Source organism: Ambystoma mexicanum, chromosome 14 (assembly GCF_040938575.1).
Source record: "Ambystoma mexicanum isolate Mex_15411 chromosome 14, UKY_AmexF1_1, whole genome shotgun sequence".
Lineage (NCBI taxonomy): Eukaryota > Metazoa > Chordata > Amphibia > Caudata > Ambystomatidae > Ambystoma > Ambystoma mexicanum.
The window spans coordinates 183,827,146-183,846,238 of record NC_090940.1 but is presented as its reverse complement, the minus strand read 5'-3'; the positions used below and the strand labels follow the sequence as shown (position 1 = coordinate 183,846,238).

At 45.7% G+C, this 19,093-nt stretch overlaps 1 protein-coding gene across 1 annotated transcript in view; it reads left to right on the top strand.

Annotated features, from left to right (window-relative positions):
* Nucleotides 1-2,989: 2,989 nt before the first annotated feature.
* Nucleotides 2,990-19,093, top strand: part of LOC138527266 (galectin-1-like) — a 101,110-nt gene continuing 85,006 nt past the window's right edge. Inside the window, exons 1-3 of the mRNA XM_069638361.1 lie at nt 2,990-3,050; nt 6,979-7,002; nt 13,724-13,745. Of these exons, the coding sequence (XP_069494462.1) occupies nt 7,001-7,002; nt 13,724-13,745 (24 nt within the window). The 5' untranslated portion in view covers nt 2,990-3,050; nt 6,979-7,000. The remainder of the gene's footprint in view (nt 3,051-6,978; nt 7,003-13,723; nt 13,746-19,093) is intronic.

Here is a 19,093-nt window from a genome sequence, read left to right as displayed (position 1 = left end):
TTGAAACGTCAATCACTGATTAAGCTGAAATATTAAAAGGGTCTGACACATCCTTTGCAGAGACATCCATGGGTTCTTTCCTGCTCACCATATGAAGTTGTGATGTAGTTTTCACAGCCTACATTAATCCTGTGGTACGAGGATAAACAACACTTTAAATGTAAACAGGATTTGGCGCAGCACCTTCCTTTTCACACATATAACCCCTTATTGAAAAGTTTACTTTAGTCAATCTTGCCATGTCTGTTTCAATATCCCTTATCAGGCTCTAAAGATTAGCTTTAATTACATAGGACTTTCTTGAGAATTCGATACCCAGCTATTAAAAATGCTCTGCCAACGATTCCATCCTCTAGTTCACCAGGTGGCCTTGGAAACTGCCCACTGAAAGAAAGAAATCCTCTGACTAGTTTATATTCACTTTGTGCCCTAGGAAATAGCCATCATAATCTGTGTTAGACACTAGGACCTACTTGCCATCTGGCCATATTGCCTTTATTTTCTTCGACTCACCTATAGTGTCAGTTGGTGGTTCTAGGCATGATGATAAAATATAAGTGGGTTAGAGGGCATCTTAGCCTTGAACCACTTTCTAGTTTCAAACTTGCTGAATGACGGCCATTCACAGAAACACATGTAAATTCTGCATCCAACCCAAACAAATCCAGTGCATTGAACATGAAGTTCAACTTGACCTGATCAAATGCCTGCATCTATTCTTATTGCTGACAGAGTACATTTCAAACTGCTTGCCATATTCTGAATGTCCAACAAAAGAAAAGTATTAGGTTTGCCCTCTCTTCCAGTTATTAAGCTATGCGATTTTTGTCTATGATTTTCAGCAACACCATACTCGGTCTGTTTACCTCCACATCTCCATATATCTTTGCATCATTGTTAATCAATGGGATGTGCCTTTGGCTGGGGCAACTGTGTTTGCCGTTGCCTTCTTTATGGAGAGCTGTTATAATTTCCTGGCTCATTGCTGGTGGGGTGTATTTTGTTTCGATTCTCTAAACATTTTGGCAACAGATTAGCTAGCCTGTTTTCAAACAGTTTAAGCAATTCTGCTGTATATATATGTCAAGATCAGGCATCTTTCCAGAGTACAAGCCCTTGATCACACTTTTTACCTTACATTCCTCCAACAGTTGAACCAAGGCTTCTGCTTCATGTTGTGAGAATCTTGGCAGGTTTTCCTTTCTCATAAATTCATCAATTTCAGCATCACCCAACTCACTGTTCTCCTGGTAAAGGTTGTTGCAGAAATCGGTTTATTCCTTGTTTATTTTCCCAGAGAAGTACACATCTTGCTTATCTGTGCATCCGTCAAGTTCTTAGTGAGCATGCTAGCAGTATGAATGCCTTTTCTGTGGATTCCCAATAATTATGACTCATGCCCATTCTGCATGGCAGGTGGGTGCTCATGATTTCATTCTTATTTGACAGCCAGCAGTTCACAGAGATTCAATTCACATAAATCATATTGAAATCTTCACACATTTCTATTTTTGTTCCTGTGCATTTCAGTCTTACAGTCCTAGCTCTCCGTTTTTCTTTTGAGTAGGACATACAACTGCTCCTGAGGTGCCCTTTAAATGATTCCCACAAACTACACCTGATTGACACTTTTTACATTAATCTCTCACAAGTATCTGATTTCGTTGGCTATCAACAGAGAGCAGGGTAGTTTTGAGTGTACAGATTGTGTTCCTTAGCAGAGCATCAGTGTGAAGCATATTTATTAGTTGGTCTGGGATACTAAAAAATCTTTTATCCTAGAAAATGTGTCCTATGCATCAGAGTACAAAAGTTTAATCTCTGCTCGTGGGATTATTTTAACTCCATACATCCTCCAGCACTGGGTTCTTCATTGTTTTCAAAGACCTCCTTGCCATTGAACTGCGGCATGGGCCACTGGCAGTCTCCTCAAGAACTGGATCAAGGCACAGATCATAGCTATCGCACTGAGGTCTAGAGGCATGGAAGGCCAAGCATGAACTGCCAGCTCGAGCCTAGATACGATGATGTTTCTCTTCTTTTTTCTGGTTTATGGCGTTTCTGTTGCATGTTTTGGTATTATTCTTTATACTATTTGTGTATATGTTTGTGCTAGCATCAGTATGCCTACGGGCCTGCATTTAGGCACTTTACAAATACATTTCTTTTAAAAATGTTAGCTATTTGCACCGCAGGGCTCTGTCCCGGGTGCCAATATTTTAAATGGTTTTTATTGGCAGCAAACAGGCTGCACACATTTTAAGTGCCCAATCTCTCACAAAAAGAGATGGCCGCCACCATAGAAAATAGAAAGGGGCTAAGTCCCTTTTCTGTTTTGATTGCAGCATCCTGGCGCAGACAATGGGAAAGTGCTTAGCAGCCGTAGTCAGCCTGCAGGTAAGTTAAAGGATCAAAAGGGGGTTTGGGGATGAGATGTGCACAAAGGGGGCAGGGAAGGGACGTGTGGGATGGACTGGGGGCAAGGTCCAGAGACACCAGAAAAAATATGGAGGCTGGTGGAATGCTGGTGGTCGCTAGCAGTTGCCTCTAGTGTTTCCAGCCACCTGATTGGTTGAGCTCCCTTCCCCGGTGGGAACGGTGATTGGGGAGCATTAGTATTCTCGCTCTAGACCAGCCTAAGTTCTTGACATACTTGCTATAATTGAGGAATATAAATTAACAGAATCTAATAACGAAGCAATTCACTATTGGGCTTAGTTCAGGTGTATTTATTTTTTAAAAGGTTCCATGGGGTTAAAACATGATTCCTGTGTGAGTTTATATTCTTTAAACATTAAAATGCTATCTGGGAAAATATGACAACGCTTGCCCTAGGGCAGGTCTTTATCTGCTTCTCATAATTAATTATAAAATGCAAACTTTAGTCTGAGTTTTGCTGAGCAAAGCATTTGGCAAACAAAAGCAGGAGGTGGGAGGCGGGACTGCTGGTTGAGGGCTTTAAAAGAGTGAGTTCTGGGAACGACAGACCACCTTTTCAGCAGAGCACCACTCGCTAGCAGAACAAATCAGAGACCGCACGACCTGCTTGGGTAATTATTCTATTTCTGACTAGGAAATATTAAAACTACTGAAATCTTGAAATTTTTATTTAATTTGTAAATGTTTCTGTGGGCTGTACTATTTGCTTAAGAAACATAACTCCATTTGCTAAAATGTAAGTGTAGAAAGCTATTGTTTATGAAATAAATCATATATCGCACCATGCTTAATATTTGTCGATTTATAGAGCACATCAGGGCTTTTTTAAGGGTGTTTCACCTTGCTGGAGAAAGAGCAGAGATTGCAGCTAGAAGTAGCAAAGGTTACAGCTGTGCTGGGCTTCCAGCGAGAGGAGGAGAGGGGGGAGGGACTAGGGGGGAGGGAGCCAGGAACAGATCCTTTTACTCAGGTTTGTAAAATGTATTTTGAAGACAATGAACATTTATTTTCTGATATTTTATCCTTGGCTTTTACATGTATGTCTCTTTTTAACAGAATAACAAAATAACTCAGCTAATTTATTTAAGAAAAAAAACTTTTGCTAATCACTGCATCTTTTGTCTAGGGGCTCATTTTCAATGGCGAGAACATATATGTCCATACAACTGCACTAGTGCAAACATCCTCTTCCAGCCATGGCATCTCTATTTAAATTAAATTATAATATTACAATGGCCACACAATAGTGCACTGTTGCCCTCCAAATGTTATTGCAATATTTTAATTTAAACAGATGTATATGTCAAGAATTTACGGTTCGAAAGCTGGTCGTGTTGTGCTGCAGAAAACCTGAAGTTCATTTGCACTGTCAGAACCTAGCACTCTAAAGATGCACAGAGACCAATGCACACAGGTTTGCACTGTGGACCACTCAGCTTTGCACCATCTACATTAAACCTGATTTTAAAAGTTCTCCACCGGAGGAAAGCTGCAGATGCCTGAAGAATCCCAGAGACGCTTCAGTGTAAACACGATTAGCAAAGATTTGCTCAAGTGCGTCTCAGAGATTCTCCAGTCACCGCCAGATCTACTCCAGGTTTAGTCTTTAACAATCAAGTATAAAGTGGTAGGAGCAAGTATGCCATTTAGCAGGAGCAAATATGCCATGTAGCAGGAGCAAATATGCCATGTAGCAGGAGCAAGTATGCCATGTAGGAGCAAGAATGCCATGTAGCAAGAGCAAGTATGCCATGTAGCAGGACCAATAATGCCATGTAGCAGGACCAAGTATGCCATGCTCAGGTCATCATTCCCGGTTTTGTTCCAGTGCAATTAGTGTGCATTAGGCCCGCACCCGTTTTTGCATGATTGCACGCTTGCTTGTATTGAGTTAAGAAAACTTAAAAAATAAAAAAAGCCTACAGCTGTTTAAAGAAATGTTCTAGTTTTGTTTTAAGAGAAACACTTTTGTAAGTGCTAAATGCAGTTGTTCCAGTATCTGACAGATGGAGGAGGATATTTTAAATCTTATGATTTTGAAGAAGATCCATTTTTGAGGAAATGGACACAGGTCATCCTTTAACAAAGGGCAGCACTGGCAGGGTGATTGATGGTCGGCATTGATTTTGGCAAACCTCTCCCTCGGGCGCTTTGGGCCTCTGAATGTCCCCCAATATATAACCTTTGCTAAATTTCTTCTCAGCAAGAGCGGTAAAAGGTGCATTAAGGAGCCCAGGTTAAATCATTCATAAGTAGTTCATTACAGCAAGAGGTCTCCAGCATTTGGGCTGCCACAGGACTACATGCTTGGTAACAACTAGCAAGTAAGTGGTTCCTAGTGTTGGGGGCGAGTGGCATTACAATATCTCACTAGTGGATCGGGACAGAGGGTGAACCCCAATCGTCCAGCCCATGCTGCATGAATACCAGAAGGAGGCGTGCTCCAGAGCTGTCCACCTCAGAAGGCCAGGTCCTCCTGACACCTGCAGCCCAGCACTACTTTGCCACTACACACAGCACCATTCTGTTAGTACAAAGGTGGGAGAAGTAGGGAGGCTTCTGGCGTGGAGCCCAGAGGCCTTTTGGAAAGCCACAACGGCACATTTTACTTAGTCCAGAACATATAATGATGGATGTGTGTAAGTTTTAATGCACTTACTCAGTTGCAGTAGGTATTCTTTGATGGCAAACATTAAATTCTCATGGGAATATAATGGGATGTAAGGAGGTGGAATATTATACTGGATCAGTGGTTACAGTTTTAAATATTGCAATGGCATAGTGGGCACAGAGAAGGGAAATAGATGATGTTCAAGCAATTTCTCCCAGGTTCCATTCATTAGAAATCATTACTTTGACATTTGCAGAAGATTGTTTAGGTTCAAAAATGATAATGTTTGCAAATAATTTTATAGGTAAACTTTAGCTTATGAAAAGGGTAACAGATACAAAAGAAACTCTCAATTTTATCAGTTTTGCATGTGTTCAACGCAGAGGTGTTGCCAGGGGGTGGCTGAGGGGGCTATAGCCCCTGGTCTTTTGCGTGTAGCCCCGGATAGAAGCTCAGGGGCTACAACCAAAAGGCTAGCCAGCCCGAGTCCCAACAGTCCCGACATTAGCATAGCCCTGGATCTTTAGCAGACCTAGCAGCAGGTTCAACGTGCAATTGCCCTAATCAGTTGTTCAAATATTATACATTTTTGCAAGGGTTTAAAGAAACACACAGTAACGCTACTGCACAATTGGGTGTGCTTGTTCCCTTAAGGTGATCATCAGCATGCCAAGCTGTCAAACCTGTTTCAGTCACATTTTTCTAGCTGGTCTTCAACAGGTGAAATAAAAATGTCGATACATTTCTATCACACTCAGTCCCATGGCATTACAGCAGGATTATGAGTGGTGATATGGCAGTGTAAGTCCCTTTCTTAGAGTCCGTAGGACTACATGAGGTGTTTTGGCAGATTTACCATAAACATCAGTGGGGCCCAGTATTTGTACTTCCGAACCTCTGGAAAAACTAACAGTGTAAAAACACAACTCCTATGTGAGAGTAATAAAAAAAATAATAATACACTCCTAACTTTTTCATACATCCACAGCTTCTCCTACAAAGCTCTGCACACCAAAATGTGTTTAGTATTTCATTCAAACCTTCGCACACAACTGCATTCACTTAATTCAATTAAATAAAAAAATTAAAACAGGTACATGAATACAACACACTCATAAAAAATAAAACCGTAGAGTGGGGGCTAGTAGGTGAGGCAATGCTGTACTCACGCCCAGTTAACACACTTTTTCTGGGCTCTTAGAATTCACCCATTGTAGATACTGAGGCTTGAGGCACACAGCACGTAAACAGTTTTTCAAGTGAAACATCAGTGTCTCATCACAATTCTGAAGTACGGTTTCCCTCCTGCGAACACAATCCAACACCACAGACACTAGTGCGGTGCTCATGCACCCCCCTTCAAAGACATTGGTTACTTGATTGCCACGTTATACAATGTCCAGTTTAAAATGGCCAGCCCAGAAAAAGTGTGCCAATTGGGCATGAGTACAGCATTGCCTCACCTACCTTATCAAAGAGGTGGCGCGTGGGGGATCTTCTCACTCCAAGCCTCGGCACGCCCAACACACTTAGAATGACTTGTGCAAAACTGAACAGTGTTGGATGGGAGGTTTTGAATGCAGTGAGTGCCTAACGCTTTATGTCCCACAGCCTCTAAGGGTGAAGTCTGTGTTTCACACTTCAAGAAATGCACCTTTTCAGATCAACATGCCATGGTTTATGGCTCCAAAGTATATTCATCTCGAGGTGCAAGTGGAATTATTAATTTACTTTAAAACTATGAAATATTCATTACATATGCATTTCTAAACATTCATCTATTAAATACAAGTGTAAAATCTGCGCTGGTTGCATAAAGTACATGTCGGTTTTGGGAGTATGGAAATGTAGAGCAGCACTATAGATGGGGCACAATTAGCACATTGCTATGGATAGATAATGAATGCATGTTTGCTTTTATCTGCCAGGTGCTCCTGCCTTCTTATCACAATGTAAGTACAATTTACATACAAACATTTTGTTTCATGGATGCATTTACTATTTTAAGAAATACAAATATTTGTATTCTACACACACACAAAACTCTCTCTCACTGGGCTGGGGGGCATGGTAGGAAGAAGGGGGCACATGCCCTCCACAATATGGCAAATAGTACATGTACAAAAACAAGGTGGACGTTGATGAGAACCCTATATTCTCAGGGGGGAGGGGCGCATCCCCACGGGAAGGAGGGATTCACAGTCAAGCAATCCGACATCTCACCAAGGTGGTAAAGGCCTGAGAGGGGTAGGTGCTGTAGCAGGGGCAGGGAGGGAATAGATGCAGTAGCGAGGAGGTTAAGTGAAGTAGCAGGGGGGATGGGTGCAGTAACAGGGGCAGGGAGGGAATAGATGCAGTAGCGAGGGGGGATAGGTGCAGTAGCAGGGGGGATAGGTGCAGTAGCAGGGGCAGGGAGGGAATAGATGCAGTAGCGAGGGGGGATAGGTGCAGTAGCAGGGGCAGGGAGGGAATAGATGCAGTAGCGGGGGGATAGGTGCAGTAGCAGGGGCAGGGAGGGAATAGATGCAGTAGCAAGGGGGGATAGGTGCAGTAGCAGGGGCAGGGAGGGAATAGATGCAGTAGCAAGGAGCTTAGGTGAAGTAGCAGGGGGGATAGGTGCAGTAACAGGGGCAGGGAGGGAATAGATGCAGTAGCGAGAGGTGATAGGTGCAGTAGCAGGGGGGATAGGTGCAGTAGCAGGGGCAGGGAGGGAATAGATGCAGTAGCGAGGAACATAGGTGAAGTAGCAGGGGGGATAGGTGCAGTAGCAGGGGCAGGGAGAGAATAGATGCAGTAGCGGGGGGATAGGTGGAGTAGCAGGGGCAGGGAGGGAATAGATGCAGTAGCAGGGGGATAGGTGGAGTAGCAGGGGTGGGGTAGGTGCAGTAGCGGGAGGGGGGGATAGGTGCAGTAGCTGGGTAAAGCACCACCCCATAGGAAACCTGTGGCTTTTAACCCACCCAGCAGGCAATGGACACACTCACTAGATACCCACACCCACCCATACACAAACACACAATCTCATACCACCTCACATATCCTACCCAGGCCCACTCACTTCGGTGTGCCTGGATGGGGGAGTTGGCAATCTCTTACTCACCTCAGTCCATCTCTTATAGTGCTCAGAGTGCTTAGTGTGGATGTACAGACTATAAGAAAGTGTCTCAATGCCTGCTCAAGCTATAGCTTGCGTTGCTCTGGATTGCCTGTTCGAAGCTTTTATCCTGCACCCCTCTCTCTGCGGTGCAATACATTGCAAAGAGGACATTTAGTTATGCAGTGCCCACAATATAAATGAACTCCCTGACTCGCTCTTTTGCAAACACTGAAAATCCGTATGATACTGTATAATATTTATTAATAAAATCCAGGGAAATGAGAGCCGCTGTGACTTCACCTACCGAGATTTTAAAAACCGTAGTAATTCCTATCATAATTTGTGTCATTTCACATCATGGAGCGTCAATGATGCGTGTTAGAAATAATATGGTGTGCTGTGTGCTTCATGAAAAGGACCCCGCCAGGTGGTCCTGCATCACTGTTTTGCTGTAACCTCCATCTTGTAAATCACTATTGTGATGGGACCCTCTCCTCCACTTCCTTCATCCCCTAAGTGTTCCTCGGGGTATTCACCTCAGGCAGACAGGGGTCTAAAGTGGGGGTGCCCACCTCAGCATGCATCCCGCCTCTGCTGTCTGATAATGTTGAAATATCTGCATGCTGATAGGTTTTGGGGGCCAGAGCATGAATGCCTACAGACGTACGCTGGACTTGGCAGTTCTGAGGCAGGGAAGTTAAGGGTAACTACTTCTTTTGGTACCAAAGTGAGTGCAACAAGACCTGCCTTCCTGTGAGCTGTGCTGGAGACCCTGGGATTAAGAATAATGTGGTTGAGAGGGGGAGAAGAAGCTGTTGTGGGCGGCTTGCCTGTTACTTCCCTTTCATTGTTCTTTTCTTCTTCACTCTTTTTCCACACATAATTTATATGACCCCCATGAGTGTAGTTTCTGGTGGGTTCCACCACTTTTGGTTCCTTGAATTCTTCAATCCCCCCTCAGTCAACACAGAACCACAATGACAGAAACAGCAATTGGCCAATGATTACAACATTTACGATGGTTACCAATTCTACTCGGGGATATTAACGAGGATCCAACAGAAGGGTGAAGGAGATTGAGGCAGCAGTGGAGAAAATGCACGGGCGAATGTAGAGTCGCAACGGTCTGGTGAAAGAACTATCAAACTGTCCTAAAATGAGAGTATTATCCAAAAAAAACTTAAGATTCAAGGTGAAGGAAGCTTGGGAAATAGATTACCCAGCATCTGGAAAGCACAGCAGTGGGCATACCTATATTGAAAAAAGTGATTGGAAATTTACAAAGTTTCAACCAAGCTCAGCCTGAAATGAAGGGGCCCCATGTACAAGCACAACAATGGCAAAATTAGATGATTTAGAGAGCAAAGTGGAAATAATCCCGCCTCAGGGAGTCAAAACCCTAAAATGTGATGGCCCGGCTAAATATGTTCACTGAAGTCAGTTTAAGAACGATGCACTATGCACTTGAAACAGACAAGCAGGAGGCTACGTGTCTGAAGGAAATATTAGAATAGAAAAACAGGAATGATCCAGTGGCATATAACCCGCATCAGATCTCCTGCATGACCACAGAATTAAAATCACTTATAACTTTTTAGGCGGATCCTAGGAGCTAAGGTGGATTGTACTGAGCAAAATATAACTAAGTGAAATATGAATACTTAGTGAGTATTAAAAGTATTACAGGGAATTCAAGATCATTTCCAAAACTCCATTTACCATAAACCACTGATTTGGGCCCCATTGCTGATCAATTCAGATATTTGCCTGATGCAGAAAAAGGCACGGAAACCCCTGCTCCAGTAGAAACCCCTGCTCCAGTGGGATTTCTGTGTGTGTAAGCAATCCAGGGGGGCAATCTTGGGAATCTCCTAAACTAAGCTTTGGCCATGGAGGAGGATGCGGTTGGGTACTCTCTGCCAGATTCTCCAGCACAATCATGAAGAGGCTGACAGCAGCACAGAGAAACTCAGCATAATATTGACAAAAAAGCGTGCAACCACTCCAGATAATAGTTAATGTAATTTTATTTCATACTTTTTATTTATTTGTATAGCGCTTTTGCCAAAGCGTTGAACAGAAGAACATATATTTTAAAAAACAGTACAATCAAAATGAGTAATACATTCCAAACATATGAACAGTCAAAAAGTATAATCAGTTATTTGCGAGAGCAAGTAAGAGATGTGTTTTTAGATTGGTTTGAAAGATACGCAGAGAAGAGTTTGAACAGACAGAGGTGGAGAGTTGGGGGCAAGCAAGGCGAAGGAGTGGAAAAGGGACGATGCGCTTGGCGGCTTGAGGACAGAAAGTAGGAGGTGGTTCTGAGAGCACAAGACACGGGTGGGGGAGCAGTGAGCGATTAGTGAGGAAAAATAGAGGGAGCAAGGCCATGGACACAATAGTGAACAATAGAAAGGAGACAAGACTCAAAGGGAAGGCAGGATTTAGAAAGCAAAGAGGAAGAAATAGAGTAACAAGGAGGGAGAGAGAAGAGAACATGAATGGATTAATTATATACAGAGCGAAGAAGGGTAAGACGAGAGGCAGGAAGAGCAAGAATAAGGGCAAAGCAATAGTCGATGCGAGAGAAGACCAGGCAGGAAAGAAGCAGCGTAGAGGCGCGAAAAGAAAGACAAGGACGGGTGCTGCAAACATTAAAAAGAGCACAGCGGCAAGAGCGAGCAGTGGAAGAAATACAGCTGGAAAAAGAAAGAGGGGCAAAGATGACACCTAGGCTGCAAGCTGAAAGGGGGAAAAAGAGAGGCAGGAGGGGGAAAAGAAAGAAAGGGAGGAGGAAGGGGAAATCAAAGTAGCAGGAAAGAAAAGGACCTCAGATTTTCAGGGGTAGAGGTGTTGAAAATGGGACGATATCTAGGGTTGAACCGCAGGCAAGCAGTTAGACACAGTAGAGTGGGATGTGTCCGAAAAAGAGGAGAAAGAGAAAATGATTTAGAGATGAAAAGAGAGCTGAGCATAGGAGATAAGCGTAGCGAGTGGGATTGTGTAAATGGAGAATGACGAGCAATGATAGACCCTTGATGGACCCCATAAAGAGGGGTATAGGGAGGAGAGGTTTGGCCCAGCGAGTAAGAACGATTAGAAATATATGAGTGAACCCACCTAAGAACAGACACAGAAAAAAACAATGGAGGAGTAGAAAGAAGAAGTAGATGGTTGACAGTGTCAAAAGCTACACAAAGGCCAAGAAGAATAGAAGAGAGGATTGTGTGTCGGGCATATGATGGCATAAGTGTCCTCTGTTGTAGTGATTGTCCTGCTAATACGTTTTCACTTTATTATGCAGCTTCTAGTTTTCCTGAAAAGAGTGGATCCCCCCCTCACATAATTGTGTCATTTGAAGTCATGAATGACAAGGTGCCACAGTTCTTCTCTGTGATTGGCTCATAGTATTTTCAGAGCATTGACAGATTTAGAAACTTTCACAGAATCCAAACCTGCAAAATGTTCGGGGCCAGGTGAGCACAAACTGCGCTAGCTGGTGTAAATCAGCACAAACATACAATTTACTAACAGAGTCAATGCTGACAGATAAAATAATTTACATTAATGATATAAAATGAAATGATTGATTGGTTGATTGGTTGATTGATTGTTTATTTGTATAGCGCCTATACACAATGTGTTTGAAAGCGCTTCAAGGAGGGAGGGAAACAAGGGAAAATACAATACATTCTTACAAGTCCTTGAAGCAAATCAGAATGTGAGAAATAACTATCATATCATAACTGATAGTACAAGTGCATGGAACAAATAATGGAGAGGTGAGGGGGGAAAAAAGAAACAATACAAGCAGTAGCATTACTATGCCTGACGGCAATTGTTGCATTGCAAAAATGACAGAAGGAGGGGGAAGAGGGGAGGAAGTGGGGGAGTGTAGGGAATGGGAGGGGAGAGGAGAAAAAACGGGTGACTATCTTAAGGGTCAATGAACAATCAAGGTAGTGCTAGGGGGAGGGGAGGAGAAAACACCAAGGAGGAGGGGGAAACAGACAAGCTCTTTATCAGAGGCCAAGGACCGTGATAAAAGTAAGTGCTTGTAAAATAGAAGGAAAAAAAGGGGGAGGAGGGAGGATGGAAGCATAAAGCAGGCGCTACACTTAATATGCCTAACAGCAATTGGGGTAGTGCCAGAGAAAAGACAGAGAGGGGAGGGAGGGGAAGGAAGGAAGGGTGGGGTGAGGGAGACAAGAGGAGGCAAAGGCAAGTATGAGAGAGCAGGAGGAAGAAAGGGGAAGGGAGAGGAAAAGAAGATGAGCCAGAGGGGGAATCAGAAGGATACAGGGGGGCACAAAGATGAACATGTGGCAGGGGGGACGAGCAACAATGGATGCAGGGGCAAAATGGGGGGACCACATGAAAGGACGCAAGAGGGAGTGGGGGGGCAAACACAGATGGACGTAAGGGCAAGGAGCCACCAAAACAATGAGGAATGGGCAGGAGGGCACAGATACAGGACTATATCTTGACTTCAAGTGGGTAGGGGGACACAGAGAGACAACACAGGGCATAGGAGATGGGGGTACAGAGAGAAACATGGGGATTCTGAGGAGGGTGGTGGGGATAGGGAGACAACACGGGGCATCATCGGAGGAGGGGGGACAAGAGCACAACACGGGACATGAGCGGGGGCTCTCCGCAGAACCGTCACCGAACAGGAAACGAACAGGAGCCTTAGAATCGAGCCTTGGAGGCGGGCCGTCATTCGCCTGCCGGCTCGCCCGATTGGTGCAAATGTAGGACAGCTGCACCTATCATAGGCAGGCAGTCAGGGCTGCAGGGAGGCACTTCGAGCCACGAGGAAGGGGTCGGCCATGTTGGAAAGGCCTTCGATAACACAGGGCTCATTGAGCAAATGCAAAAAATAAACAACACACGATGGAAAGCAGTGAGGGGCACAACGTAGCAGCAGGCTACATAATCCATCAAAGTCATTGGATGTTCCAGATGAAATATGGAGCTCAATTTCTCCCAGCATAGCGTTCAGTACATAAGCCACAATGGGCTTACCTTCCATAGAGAGTCAGGTAAAGGAATCACAAGGCCTCCTAGCCACACAATGTGAAGAGGAAGGGGTCCTCCAGGGTCGAAAAAAGGCAGAAGAAGAATGAATATTGAATGAATAAGAATGAATATACAGCATGAATATTGTTCCCGGTTCAAAGAGATCCACCAATCCAGTGTGCCCCATAGTACCCCAATTAATTACCAAAAATACACTTTTTGCACTGTTCAGTGAACAGCAGGGCAATGCTGCCTTTTGAAAAGATATGTTTCTAGAGGTAAGCAACGGAAGCAGAAATAGGACTACAATCATTTCAAGAAGAGATTTTTCAAAGTTGCAGCATGTGGTCTCAGCTGCCAGTGGTATTTATAGTGGAGCAAGAAGCTACTATGTGCCTGCTACTGTACATATTGCTTCATGTACACTGCATGTATGTGAGGTCTGGTCAACATACGTTTTAGTAATTTACTTTTTAATATTTTAAAGTAATGCTATTTGTGGTCAATATTTCACAACATAACCTTTTTGTTTTAATTTATTTTGGTTTTAGGTGCAGCGTCGCAAGTGTATTTGTAAGTTTACATTTATATATATTGTTCCATGTATGTTCCTTGATTTGTTAAAAAAATAAATCCAATGGACCCCTGAGCCTCATTGGATTTCTTTGCTTCTTATAAACATTCCTTTTTTTTGCAATTAGTATGTGATGTTTTGGCCAATCTGCTAGGAGTTGGAGTGGGCCTGCCATGTCACATTCAGTGCTTGTGCATTGAAGAGGTTTTGCTTCAATACCAAGTAAATGTGTGTGCAGTAAGAATAAAACCAAGACAAAGCACGCTGCACTATAACGCAACAGGCGTATTTGTAAAGTGCACTTCACCCGCATGGGGCCTCTTGGCGCTCATAAGGCATGTTTATTGTTACCCAACTTAATGGTACTCATTTTATTGACCTCGGAAGGATGAAGGGCTGAGGGGACCTGCCTGGATTTGATCCTGTGACCATGAGGTAAAACGCAGGCGCGTGTAGTGGATGCATTAGTTCTCTGAGGCACAATGTAGATTACCCCTGCTATCTGCGCAGGGAGTATTAATTCTATTAAAGACTAAGGAGGCGAGCATTATGCTTCATCTTCTTTTATTACTACTCCTCAGCAGTTGAACAACATATATAAAACCATGGAAAATACCCAACAAACTTTTCCATTTTCATTTTTTTTTTTTTTTTTTTTTTTAACTACAACCCCCATGAGTCTCTGTAGTCCGTGCTCATTCCACCAGTCCTGATCTCCTTCCTGTACTTAGGCTCCTCCTCTGCTTTTACTCGCTCTGATATTCACTCCTGTCCATTAACTGATCCTCGTCAACGGTGCGAAGAATCTTCAGAACTCTAACTCAACTGCCGGTGCGCTCCCGGCCTCCTGATGGTCTTTTCTACAATCCTGTCTTCAGTTATTCTTCTGCTCTTCCCCTATGAAGACACAATCATAAATCTTAGGGTGGTGCGTATGTACTGTACTCTCACATATAAATTTCTCAACATTTTATACAGTACATCAATCGGGCGGGAATTTAATGCTCGCCTCCTTAGTCTTTAATAGAATTAATACTCCCTGCGCAGATAGCAGGGGTAATCTACATTCTATGACAAGACAGGAGGCGAGCATTATGCTTGTTCAAAGCTTCCCCAAGACCGTACTAGCCAAACCCTCTGCTGGCTTAAAGTAAAACTCTTTAAATGTACGATCGCTCGCCCAATCCGCTGCTCTCATTATTTCACTCAAAGGCACTCCTGCTCTCGCGGCTGACGAAGCCATCGCCCCTCTCACTGAATGAGCTCCATACTCGTCCACATTCACTCCTGCTGCGCACATAATCTCTTTGACCCATCTGGCTATGGTGGCCGATGCCACAGCGTGATAAGGTTTCCTACGCGCTATTAACAACTGAGTAGTGCTAGCTGCTCTGTTCTCTGCTGTTCTGCTCTCGTACTCTTTAATGCATCGAGCTACGCACCATTTCGAGTTGTCCGGAAAATAAGGGTAATGGACTGCGAAGGTGCCTGTCTTAGTCCTCCTGACTATGGAGAACGTAACTCCCTCCGGTCCGAAGACTCGTCTATTAATCTCTAGCGCCTTAACGTCTGACACTCGTTTACATGAGATCAGACACAATAGCATAGCTAATTTACCTGATAGCTGTTTGAGAGAAAGGTATCTATCTGCTGGCCAGTCTGATAGTAATCGTAGCACTGTCGCCACGTCCCATGTAGTACTATACTTAGGCCCTGGTGGCGCTCTAAATCTCGCTCCTCTGATGAGCCTCACTACCGCTGGATGTTCCCCTGCCGGTACTCCCTCAATTGACATATGTCCCGCTGATATAGCCGACCTGTACACTCCTATCGTACGGAAAGCTTTCCCATTCTGCAATAGATGCACTAGGAAATTTAGGATCTCCACTACAGGTGCTGAAACGGGATGAACACTTCTGTTCTTGCACCAACTCGTCCATTTTGCCCAAGCTGCGTCGTAGCTCCTCCTAGTGGAAGGAGCCCAGGATTCAGCGATAAGCTGCGCAGCCTGCTCCGAAATTCCTGGCAGAGCCCAGCGTCTCCTGATATCCTGCACGCGACTAATGGGAGTGTCCCTCTCACTCTCAGAGGATGACACGACCCAGCTGGGTCCGTGAGCAGTCGCTCTCCTTCGGGAAGAACTCTGGGAACGTCTGCTGCTAGCTCCATTAACGTTGGGAACCACACTTGAGACTTCCACAAGGGTGCTACTAATACTAGTTCTGCCTTCTCCCTCCGACACTTCGCTAGAACTCTGCTCAGCATCGCGAAAGGGGGAAAGGCGTAATGCGGACCCCCTGTCCACTCTTGCAGAAATGCATCCGTCCCTAGAGCTCCCGGATCCAGCCTCCAGCTGTAATATAAGCTTGTCTGAGCGTTGAGCCGGGAGGCGAAAAGGTCCGTATGCAATGGACCCCACTTCCTGTCCAGCCTCCGAAACACTCCTGGGTCCAGTCTCCAATCGCTGGAATCTGTCAGGTAACGGGAGTTCCAATCCGCTACTACATTCAGTGAACCCGGCAGGTACTCTGCAGTCACTGACGTTTCTGACTGAAGGCAAAAGTGCCATAAGTCCTTCGCTAACTCCGCCAGCATCTTGGACCTCGTGCCACCTAAGTGGTTTATGTACCTTACTGCCGAGATGTTGTCCATCTTCAGCAGCACACAAGACTTCACTCTCCCTCTCGTGAAGGCCTTGATCGCGAACGATCCCGCTAGGAGTTCCAGACAGTTTATGTGAAGCTGGAGCTCCTCTTCGCTCCACTTGCCTCCGGTCTGTAGGCTCCCGCATCTGGCTCCCCAGCCCTGCCGGCTGGCGTCTGACTCTATGATCAGATCCGGCTTGTCTCCGAATATGGCACGCCCATTCCAGGCGTCCATATTCTTTAACCACCACTCTAGCTCTGTAATGGAGTCTTGATCTAGAGGTACCTGTTGGTGATACTTCAGACCCTGTTGAAGATGTTTTATCTTCAGCCTCTGCAGTGCTCGGTAGTGTAGAGGCCCAGGGAATATGGCCTGAATGGATGCTGCTAATAGCCCGACTATCCTCGCCAATGTCCTGAGGGATATTAGCCTTCTCTCTAGGCATACTCTGATCTCTCTCTTTATATCTCTCATCTTCCGCGCTGGTAGTTCTAGAGTCGCTTTCTTTGTGTCTAGCACAAACCCTAGGAAGTCTAATCTCTGCTCTGGTATGGTATCTGATTTCTCTATATTCACTAGGAATCCTAGCGATATCAGAAGGTCTTGTACCCATCTCGTTTGGTATAGCAGCACATCCCGATTTTCTGCTAACAGCAGAAGGTCGTCTAGATAGATGATCAGCCTGACGCCCTTCTCTCTGATCGCCGCTGCTACGGGTTTCATTAGCTTTGTAAATGCCCAAGGAGCCGAAGCCAGCCCGAACGGCATCGTCTTGAATTGCCAGAACTGTTTGTGCCAGCGGAAAGCTAGGTAAGGTCTGTACTCCTCGAGCACCGGAATCGTGAGATAGGCATCCTTCAGATCTAAACGCGTCAGCCAGTCTCCTTCCCTTAGGGAGTCTCTGAGCTGATGAACGCCCTCCATCTTGAAGTGGCGGTATACGATCCATCCGTTCAGCTCCTTGAGATTTATAACTGGACGCACCTTCTCTTTCCTGTGCACTAGGAACATATTGCTTACGAATTTGGGCTCCCTCGCGCATCTCTCTATCGCCTGTTTGAGCGCTAGCTGCGCGATCTCGCCGTCTAGCCATGCTTGCTCCGCTTGCGCTAGTCTCTGGCCCTGTGGCCTGTGCCTCTGAATTGGGGTTTCTATAAAATCTAGCTGCAGCCCTCTGACGGTCTGCAATATCCAGGAATCGCTTGAAATCATGCGCCAATTTTCTAAAAACATGCGCGTCCTCCCACCTACTGGAGGATACTGAATCGCTCTCACCTGGCGTAAATCCTTGGCCTCGGCCTGATCCCCTGGATCTGCGACCTCTCGGGAATCTTCCTCTGGACGGGAAGAATGTATCCTGGCCCTTGTTCTCCCAGTATTGTGCTCTGGGATTATGGGGTCTTCTTCCTCCTTGACTGCGACCGGCTGCGCGACCCCGACCGCGGCCGGTCCCTCCAAAAACTCTACTCGGAAAGATTTTGCGGATCGATGCTTGGGCTTTCTCCAGGGAGGCATATGTTCCGACGAATCGGCCCATCTCCTTCCCGAAGGTCTCTCCGAATAGAAGGCCTTGAGCCCCTTCTCCCGCTTCATACGATGATAGATCGCTGAGCTTCGAATCAATCTTGAGTAGTAGCCCCTTTCTCCTCTCTGAGGCTATGGCGCGATTCGCATTTCCGAGCAGACAGACCGCTCTCTGCGCCCATCCGGCGAGAGCCTCCGGGTCCACTGCTTCACCAGTGTCCTTGGACCTCTCTGCGAGGTCCATTATCTTTGCCAGTGGCCCTGACAGGTCTAGGATCTTCTCCTGGCAGCTTCTCCAGGACCTATCGATACCTTTGCGGGGGTCCTTATTCGTCTTTGACACGAAGGTCAGCATTTTCGGGTCGAGTTCGGGGGCCTCTGCTACTTTGCCCGGGAGATCCGGTCGCGGACACTCTGCACGCAGCCGTTGTCTCACTTCCTTGTCTAATGGCTTGCGCAGCCTAGCCGTCATGTACTGAGCTACTCGGGGGGATGGCTGCCACTCGGTGGACCTTGGATTCCTGATGCTGTCCGGGTCAAACATATCTTCTTGGCCATCAGTCAAGTGTTTCTCTTTCCGAGCTCTCTTGCCCCCACTGGGCTGGGCCCAGTCTCCCTCGGTCTCCTCGTCTCCTTGTGAGGTCTGATCCTCCCCCTGCTCATCCTCCGAGCCTGGGTCATCTCCAGTATTGTCCTCCCCTGGAGAGGGGGTCATGAGGTCTGGCACCGCCTGTCGTCGTAGATAAGCTTCCTTCAGCTTTGCGAACGCATCAGGCACCTCTGGGGCCTCCTCTTCTGCCCCGTCCCAAGAGCCCCGGGGGTCGGCAGAGGCTTTCCTCTTAAGGGCTAACTTACTCCCCTTGTGTCCCTCTATCAAGGGATCTGTGGGCGTGCGCTTGCGGTCTGTGGTGCTGTCCTCAGGCTGTGAAAGCATAGCTTCCAGCGTCTCTAGCCTTTCTTGAAGGGGCCTAACGCCCTCCGCCACTGCATCAATGAGGGAGCTCCCTAGCACTTTTTTGAAGCTGGCAGCGAGGTCATGTGACTGCTCCTCCTCGCTCCACTCAAATTCTGACATTTTTAAAACAGTGCTGTGTGCCAAATTACCTGGATCAGGTGTCTTAGCACGCCCACTGCTCCCTCCTGATGGTATAGAGACAGTAGGGTCACCTACTTGTAT